The 9,982-nt window shown below is 41.3% G+C and overlaps 1 protein-coding gene across 2 annotated transcripts in view; it reads right to left on the bottom strand.

Annotated features, from left to right (window-relative positions):
* lyve1b (lymphatic vessel endothelial hyaluronic receptor 1b) overlaps positions 1–4,419 on the bottom strand; it is a 4,788-nt gene extending 369 nt beyond the window's left edge. The window contains exons 1-5 of one of the 2 annotated variants that reach the window (XM_032523655.1): positions 4,274–4,419; positions 3,376–3,541; positions 1,779–1,918; positions 1,272–1,685; positions 364–442 (exon numbers count right to left, since the gene is read on the bottom strand). In XM_032523655.1, the coding sequence (XP_032379546.1) occupies positions 364–442; positions 1,272–1,685; positions 1,779–1,918; positions 3,376–3,541; positions 4,274–4,355 (881 nt within the window). In that variant the 5' untranslated portion in view covers positions 4,356–4,419. The remainder of the gene's footprint in view (positions 1–363; positions 443–1,271; positions 1,686–1,778; positions 1,919–3,375; positions 3,542–4,273) is intronic. The other variant, XM_032523656.1, reaches the window with a different exon arrangement.
* Positions 4,420–9,982: the final 5,563 nt, after the last annotated feature.

Below are 9,982 nucleotides of genomic sequence, written 5' to 3'. Positions count from 1 at the left end.
GGGGAGCATAGAAACATAACATACATGGATTAATAAAAGCATAGAGAAGTAATAAGAAAATGTTCATCTCTGGTAGCATTTTGTTTAACTGCCTCATGCTACAAAGTGTAAAGAATACAAATATAGTACATAGTACAAATATGGTATATAGTATATAATAGTTGCCTGTCGATATTGATGACAATAAAGCTCCACAGTGTCAGTAAAGCCATGGTTTCATACTATTTCTTTTCTCCAGGATGAAAACGAAACAATCATTTTGCTTTATTTCTTCAAGTAGCTCTTTCTGTTTCCAAATCGTCGTCGTATACATGTTTCAGACAGGGTTTTAAGTATCGCGGGACATCTGACTACGCGACTCACAGTTTGTAGTACCACACGACGCCCGCTGCAGCCAGGAGCAGAGAGATGATGCCAAGAATGATGAGTGCTGTAGGTACATCTGGAAAATGAATAATTAGTTTATGAGTTATTACCATGAACTCTATCTGATTCATATTATTTATCTACATGAACCACTTCAAATCCAATTCATGAAGACACTTCATCCCATATAATCCTATATTTTAATCCTCCATTTAATCAATTCATGTTTGGATGAGTACAAAAAATGTAGAAATAGCACAGCTCTACTATTACCATGATAAACCATGGTAATTCCACTACCTACAACAATCTAATTTTATCTTAACCATCAATCTATATCGGGATAGTGTTATATACAGAATATATATATCTATATATTCTGTATATACAGTATATATGTATACATATATTGTGTTTTATTTTGGATGAAACTTTCACATCATTTAATAATTTGTCTTTTTGACAGAAGTAAATAATTTGTGGTTTTGACATTATTTACTAATTTGTGTTTTTGACATTATTCAGTAATGGCCTGTGTCCAATTTTTTTTTTTACACAAGTATTTAAATGATTTTAAAGGTAGGCTACACAGCTATCAGCATGTTGAGGTTTTGTCCTGCCCCCTAGTGGCCAACATTAGCTTAATGCAGCTTTAAGGTTGGCATTTCATTCAGGTAGAGGATAGGTTTTAATTATGGTAAAATGGGAAGGACATCTTTTACTCTGAGAACCTTTCTGAGAAGCTTTGCAATCTAAATTGTGAACTGGTTCTTGGAATTGAAACAAAAAGGAGTAAATAAGCTAAAATTGAGCAGAGAATTTGTCCAAGTCTTGAGGAAACTTTCACAAGATAATGTCACAACTAAAATGTGAATTCAAAAAAATTAAAGAAGACAAGGAAGTACCTCCCAGAGAAGATTTTGCAGATCTCGTTGGCCATGGCATCACTGACTCAGAGGAAACAGAGACACTGGGGGCATCAGCCAAAGTAGAAAGGTCAAAACTATCGTCGGTGGGTTTTGAGGTGATAAGGTGAGAAAGAGAAGTAGGAATGTGGGTGGGGAAAGGCTTGAGAGTTTTGAATGTGGAGGAAATCCTAGTTGAACGTGTTGTCTTGATCGGGAGAGTGAAAGCTGAAGTGAAAGGTGTCTGCTCAGAGGCTTTTGTTGTTATTGGCTTCCTTGAAGGTGGACACTTGGTTGTTGATGTGAGCCGAGTTGGGGCAGGTGTTGGGGTTTGGGTCAGTGCAGTCAGCGTGGTGGGGAGCGTGGAGCTTTGTGGGCTGGCTGTTGCTCTGTTTGGAGTTTCCTCTAAATCCTCTAAAGTAGTGAGGAACAAAAGTTTTACATTTAAATGTCAGTCATTCAGTCACATGGGAATACCCAGTACACAGTGCAGAGAATAAAACGCACCTGAGGCATTGAAGCAGAAGACACCAAACTTTTTATCTGCCTTTGCGGACCATGTCACCACCCCAATTTTGTCCTTTCCACAGTTTGAGTCAGATCTGAGTCGTGGCACAACTGCAATCTGTTCAGCTATCCAGCCAAATCTGTTAAATTAATACATAAAGTGCAGATGATAAAATTAATGGATTGATGAAAAAAGTTAGCTTGGTTTGTGAAAACGAGGGTTTGTATGTGGAGTACTTAAGGGAAAAAACACAGATTTTACACATGGAAGTCTGTTTACAGGTATTGGACATTACGGTGGGTCAGCCCTATGTTCCCACAGCCCAATGGTCCCACAACCCAATGGTCCCATAGCCCTATGTTCCCATAGCACTATGGTCACACAACCCAATGGTCCCGAAGCCCAATGGTCCCACAGCCCTATGGTCTCACAACCCAATGGTCCCAAAGCCCAATGGTCCCACATTTCTAAGATTTTCATTAAAATTAGGGTTAGGGTTGTGGTTAGCCTAACCCTAACCCTAATGGGATCCGAACACACCTAACCCTAACCCTAACCCTAACCCTAACCCTAACCCCCCTAACCCTAACCCTAACCCCCCTAACCCTACCCCCCAACCCCTAACCCTAACCCTAACCCTAACCCTAACCCCTAACCCCCTAACCCTAACCCCCTAACCCAACCCCCAACCCTAACCCTAACCCTAACCCCCAACCCTAACCCCCTCACTCCCAACCCTAACCCTAACCCTACCCACTAACCCCCTAACCTAACCCCCTAACCCAACCTAACCCTAACCCCCTAACCCTAACCCTAACCTTACCCTAACCCTAACCCCAACCCCTAACCCTAACCCCCTAACCCTAACCCTAACCCTAACCCTAACCCCAACCCCAACCCCAACCCCTAACCCTAACCCTAACCCTAACCCTAACCCCCTAACCCTAATGGGATCCAAACACACCTAACTCTAACCCCTAACCCTTATCCCTTTCTCCTTCTGACCCCCAATTTCTTTATTCCTAATCCTAACCCCCCCTAACCCTAACACCCTAACCCTAACCCCCTAACCCTCCAGATGGGAAGGTCGTATAGATTTGTGCTTGGCACCACTGGAAAGTCAGCTAGGGGTTTTGGGGAGGGTAGCTCTAACTAACATACCTCTGGCACATTCCTGTCAAAAGTTATAAGCCAAACAAAAACTGCACCCGGGTGCACCCCGGTTAAAACCCCCTATCCTAACCCCCCTAACCCTAACCCCAACCCCTCAGAATAACTCGGCTAGCTTATCTTAAATCACAGGTTAAATGGATTGCCCAAAACAAAAGACTGACTTTTTAAAATCTGTGAATCCACCCTTTAATTTCAAAACACTGCCTGCCTAATGAAACAACACAACCAAGTCTAGGACATTAGAATTTACTTTTTTCTTTTCTGTTTTGTTTCTTTTTTTCTAAATCAGAGTTCAGCTGGTATTGGTGGACCTGTGTGATATGATGCACTTGGTTCAATAACATTTATGAAAACACTGCATATCAGTCAATACCTAAAGGTAATCTACCACACCAGAACAGTCGCCACATGCGTTCAGCCTACTTGCACGTCTCCAGTCCACGCTGTACAGCTCGCTCCATCTGAGCTCTGGTCGCTAACGTGACGTTCAGAAACGAACAGGCCGCTCTGGCAGCAGTGAAGTTGAAGGTGTATTTTCCTCCTCCTTCTAGAAGCATGAAGACTCCAGCAGCTCTGTGACTTTGAGGGACTGCAGCCACACATTCAGAAAGCATGCAGCATCATAAACATGTCAGACTGTCAGCTTATCAAGAGTTCTGTCACTAAAAATAATAATTCGGGGCTAAACTGTATCTCTACCCATGTAAATTTAAAGTATCACATCTTTTGAAGTGTGTGTGTGGGGGGGGGGGGGCGCGATGGCATCCAGCAAAGGGCCACAGGCCTGAACTGAACCTGTGGCCGCTGCGGCGAGGAATAAGCCTCTGTACATGGGGTTCACGCTTGTCATAGTTAGATCACATTAACCTACAGTACATACTGTACCCTAGTCTGAAGTAAGTAGTCCAGTAGGTATTATAGGCCTCAGATTGACCTCAGGCACTATGCGGACAAAAACAACAAAAGATAGTAATTAAGATTTACAGTTAACTTGTCATATTTCATGATTGATTCATGATGATTTTTCATGTTTATTTGATGCTTTTTTCAGACTGTGACCATAGAATAGATTTTTGATTGTGACATGAAAAGCAACCAAGAAGAGTGCAGAAGTTTGAAGCCAAAGCGTCCTGACAAGATCCATTTCACCATAAAAAGGTCATGCATTAAAGAACAAAAAAAAGAAAAGAAATGAGTACATGTTAAAAATTCATGTATTTAAATTTATTTCACACCAGCCAAATGAAATACATGAATGGTCCAGTATGTGTGGTGTTAATGTGGTCCCCCACCTACTGTACATCAGAAACAAACAACGTACCTTTAATTAAACTGGAGTTCGATGCCAGCAAAAAAGCTGCAAAAGACAAAAGAAAAAGAGTAAAAAAACAAAATCTTGCCATGTTTTCTGTACAATTTGAGAAAACTGAAGCGGTTGAAGGTGACGAACCAAATAAAGCAAACGCAGGGGAACGAAGCCTCAGAACAAAATGTGAGGAGGATGAGGCCAGGAAACAGGAAGCCGAGGGCAAATCTGCTTGATGCCCCCTTATGGGATAACACACACATCCTCGACTCTCAGTGTGTTTGATCCCAAAACGTGGTCGTGTTTAGGTATCAAATCATGTGACATATGCAGCATAATTGACACCAAACTAGTTCAAAATAAAAACAAATTGAGGATTTCCAGGAAAGATTAAAGCAGGATGACGGAAAAACATTTGCTTTAACTGGCGTTTGAGTGAAATAATAATCCGGAGACAACATCAAGGAGCTAATCCGTTGTGTTGTTTGTTTTTTTAAACTGGTGCCAAATAGAAATATTCTTGAAAATAGTTAATGTGGTTGAGAGTGTTTTCGCTTAGCCAGCATCTGTCCTCCAGAGCTGGGACTCTGACAGGAAAAGTCAGAGAGGGAACTTCCTCTACATTGTTTCTCTGCGTTTTCTTTCCCTGTTTCTCTTTTTATTCACTTTTCCTCTATTATCATTTCTATCTTTCCTGTGGTCCGTTAAACTGTGGCATTATTCCGTCATGTTTCTGCTGCATCACATTGTTTTCAGGCGTAAAGGATGAGTGTCCAATCCTCTGGCTTTTGTGTACAGTACATTTGCACACGTCAAAGAAACAACCAGAAATGACAAACAGTCGATGGCACTGCCGCTGAGTTCAAACCTCCAATACTTGAAAAAGTGTGGACGTTATTGCCCTTATCTTTGCCACGATCTTTAACATTTGATAAAAGTTGACAAAATCACCACAAAATGTTTGTATTACACTAAATAAGGAAGTAATTCATATTTTACATCTTGTATGATCTATGCATAAACATACATTTCTTGTTGTACATGCTAAGTAAATATTGTGTTTTTACTCTTTTACCTTTTATTGTAGATAGGCTATATACTGTATGCATTCATAAAACATACCAATTAACATGGCATAGCATATCTGTTTAAACTGTGTTGGAGGGGCATCTATACAATTTTTGCAATTTGTGTTATTCGTATGTATAATGATGGACTTTTGAAGCTTTTGTTGGCTGAAATTAAGAAATGTTAACAGCTGCATTGACACTAAACAGCATTCCCCAAAGATCAAATGTCATCATCAGCTCAGTCAATGCTTATTATTACATTGTATTCCTGAAACCTTTGGATCAAAAGCCTGCACGCTCCTCCAACCTATGGACCCCTCAACATTAGGTAACCTGAGCCTGGGAGTGACAGAGGCCTGTTACCACTTTATTACAGTAGAGAAGTAATCTTCTCACTTGGGGCCGATGTATTTACAGCCACACACTGACAGCGAGGATGTTTTATTGTAGCGCGGTGCAGGGAGCTCAACACATCCCAGTGAATACCGCGTGAATTATGGAGCTTCTTTTCTGCTCCAGGCTGCAGCATGGTCGACTGTAAGGGATACAGCGCTGTAACACAGATAGCTGCAGGGGAAGCTAATTGGTCACACTTCCCTGGTCAGGAAGAGCGTAAGTCTCAATTCATCCGCGGGGGGAGAAAAGCATAATCCAGTGATAAGAGTGTGACAGTTTTTTCAAGCAGCATAATTACAGAAAGTCGTCCTCGAGGACAAGAGGAGGCTGTAATTGAAACTGGTTTTTTCGAGGTCACTGATCCAAAGCCAATTACAGACATTTTCCCTACCCAAACTGTCAGCCATTATACTTTTGCTAAATGTCTATTTTTTCTCTTAGTCTTAACACGTTGTAAAAATATACATATGTATTCAGTTAATGAAGTTTATTGTTGGTACTGTTAATTTAAGTTTATTTGTAACTGTAATCTACCCATTGAGGAATGCTCTTTAGGAATGCCTCTACTAAACCATACTTACATTCATGCCTAAAGGCTACTCAGCACTCTGTTGTCTCTGTTGGTCTCTGAGCAGCTCAGTTGCAGCCCTTTGCCTTGCTAACTTAATGATTTGTTTTAGCGGTGTGTCATTTCCAATAATTATGCAATAATTATGATAGCATCATAGACTTTTTTTGGGATCATTAGAAAACTGCTCTTATTTTAACAAAATCTGTTTTTTTAATTGCTGGTCTGGTGCTCGTATCAACAGGACAAGATCATTTGATTCATATTGTTCTTCGCTTTGGCTAGGATTTGTTCAGGCTTAGGCACAGAAACTGCTAAGGTTTGGGAAATATTGGGGTCAATGTTAAAAGAAAGCAACCTGACGGGAAACAGGATGTGAACAGTGGTCCCCTGTCAAAGTCAAACAACTACATAATGACACCTTTTGCTTTCCGCACTTTTCAAAAAGCAAAGCGATAATGGGAAATGTCCCTTACACATTGCCTGAAGCTATTATCTGACTGAAAAGTGATGCCAATTTTGTTATAAACACACAAAATTTTCTTTCACATCATCTTCCAGAGTTTCAGTCACTACTAGCCCTGTCCCGGCCCTCTGTGCCCTGACTGCTCTGTATATCTGAAGATCGGCTGTGATGTCCAGGTCTGTGGCCTTTTTTTCTTTGTGAGGTGCCCTCATACCAAAACACAGAGACTGTGTGCCTCTGTCCCATGCAGGCTTGTTCTATCGTGTTACCCTATGAATAATAAATGATGCTCAGCTGGCGATAGGATCCACCCAGTGAGCTCGATGTGAAACTGAGAACTTCATTCACATCACACATGACATTCTCAACACAAACTGGGAGCATCATCTGCTGTCAGAGCATCATCCCATTTACGATGAAGTGACATTTTGACAAAGCTGCGCTAATCTGGCTCTGAAAATGTCACTCAGAGCGAAATCCCACACCGACCTGCAGGCGGCTGGCTGTTCCTCGCTGGATGACAGCTTGTACAAGTCTTTCTCCATGAGCAGCAGTAACGTTAACAGAGGCAGCCGGTTCGGGAACGGGACAGCGGAAGAGGTCAAAGGTCTCGCCAGACCGTCCAGGAGGCCCGTACGGGTGGTTAGGCCGGTCAGCGCCATCAGCAACAATGGCTCCTTCCTTCAGATCAACCATCTGCAAGGAGAGCTGGTCAGAAAGAGGAAGGTAAGGAGGTAGAGAGGGGGAGGGGTTAGTCCTCAGGCTGTACAAGCATCCTGACAGATACCTTTAATTTAACCACTGATATGTAGGAAAATCATTGTATTTATCATTTTAAAAGGGTAGGCTACTGCGCAAATATTACAACCACTCTACCTCTAGGAATGCTAGAGGAATGTCAACGGGAAGTGTAGAAGTGTGATACAGAATGATCCCATGGAAGAAAAAAGAAGGAAAGTTAGGAATTATACAGAAAGAGATAAGGGCCTCGTTTCTGACCACAGGACACAGTTCTGACATGACTCATTATTGCCGCAACCAGGTGTGACAGACTAAGTGAGTGCTAAAGAATTTATAGAACAGTGAGGAGATAACTCAACCCCACTGTTGGTAGAAACAGAAATAAACAATAAATGTCCAATAGATTATGTGCACCAACGCAGATTGTCAAATGACTGCTAGCTTGCTCCAGGCATAGATTTGACATTCTGTCCCACACATGCAGTGTATATGTTAACCATGTGGTTTGTCTTATCACTTCATATACTTTATGTTTTCCCATGAACATCACACTGCATTTTTGCACATTAGTTCCCCAGTAAATCTGGCCCACAGTGTTAGTAACACAAAGCACCGCTCTTGCATTAAACTTGTGCTTTGTGCACGTACAACAGATGAGGTGATGGAAGCCTTTCATGAAAATCACATGTTAAAAAACCTATCCTGAATGTATGGGGTTCATTCATAGTCAGTCATAGACAGTCCTCACTGCTGTGATGGATGTGAGAAAAAGCTACGCAACAGCTAACAGCTCCTTCTTGTGGAGAACATGCAGAGTGAGTTGCAAGTTACTTCTTGATGGTGCTTTTCAACAAAAAAAAAAACATAATGAAGTCATTTACAAAACTGAGAAAACAAAAGTTTATTCTGGGGCTTTTTAATCATATGATCCCCATTACCAAATGGAGTTTGCCCAACTTTCATTGAACCGTAGTTAAGTGTCCTTAAAGTAGAGAGAGAAAAAAGAGAAATTTCAACCTACAATTTCTTTTTTTTGTGATCAATTTAAAAAAAAGTTATAAATTCAACAAAGAGGAAAGCTGGGAGGTGGGGAGACAAAACAACACATGCAGAAACAGACACACACAAACATACATGAACAGACACACACACAGACAGACACAAGGCAAGGGACCAGTCACATGCCCAGGTAGAGGTCAAGGCTGTAGCACAAGGCTACCGCCCAGACCTCAGTGAGTTGGCGATGATGGGCCAAGTGTCCAGGGTCCTTACTGGCACTCCATGGATGCGTGCCGTAGAAAGTTCCATATAAACTACATCCAAGAGGGAAAGGGTCCATGCAAGGATAGAAAGGTCATGAGGTGGTTTCCAACGAGTTGCAATCTTTTTCTTTGTAGCTGTGAGTCCAGCAAATATTTTTTTCGGATCTAGAGAGCTGAAAGGCTGACAGATCATTCAGAATCAAAACACTGACAGTAACAGGTACAGTAACATTAATCAAGGAGGAAATTTCTGATGCAATCTTGTTCCAGAACCGACCAACAGGGGGGCACTCCCGGAACATGTGAACTAAGTATCTTGCAATTTTATTGGGCAGAAAGTGCATAAAGGGCTGTTAATTATTTTCATGTGGTGCATTTTCGGGGGTGAGATATGTCCCGTGAATGAAATTGTAGTGAATCTGCTGAAGGTCTGGATTGCACGATACTTCTGGGATGTTAGACCATACATCATGCCAGTCGAGATCGATACTCAGGCCTGGGCCATCGTGTGCCCAGATCCTCTCAATAGGAAGGGCAGAGCGGCCAGATATCACTAATGTAACGTTAGGTATTGTTAGCGTTAACTATTAACTCATTGTTATTATCTACAAGTACTTTTGGGGTGTGGATAGAGTAGGAGCACGGAGACAGCTTCGACTGTATAACTTGGTCCATTTTTTAATAACAATCTGAGCGTAGGACAATGCAAGACTCTTAAACAAAACATGCTTCATCATCATCATCGTCATATCCCTCCGCCAACCTAACTGTTACTGAATTGCAGGCAGGGTTCAACATGTTAACTAGCTCCCTTGATAACTCAAGGAACAGAAAACACTATGAAGCTACAATTAATGGAAATATGTGACTTATTTCAGTAACCCTGAAAAAGGTCATCTGTTAACTAAATATTCACAAAATAAATCTCATTTTACATTCTTCATTTTCTTCAGATGAAATGTCCCCGTTGCAATAAATCTCATGTAATATAATCTGTCTCACACAAAGAACTGATAAAGCCTAGATACCATACCACAGTTTTTGGGCTGCACAGTAAATAACTTCCGGATAGGATGCATGGGCAAAGGCCTCTGCCTTAACTTCAGATCTTTATTGAAGGTAAAAGAAGAAAGAGGAACTTGGTAGATTGAATGCGTTCTACAAGTCAGAAGAAGGTAACAAGCCAACCTTGCTAAAAATGTCTTTTAGACAATGAAGCCC

The sequence above is a fragment of the Etheostoma spectabile genome, chromosome 8 (genome assembly GCF_008692095.1).
Source record: "Etheostoma spectabile isolate EspeVRDwgs_2016 chromosome 8, UIUC_Espe_1.0, whole genome shotgun sequence".
Classification (NCBI taxonomy): domain Eukaryota; kingdom Metazoa; phylum Chordata; class Actinopteri; order Perciformes; family Percidae; genus Etheostoma; species Etheostoma spectabile.
Note: the sequence above shows the minus strand (reverse complement) of the source record. Positions and strands in the feature narration are given on the sequence as shown.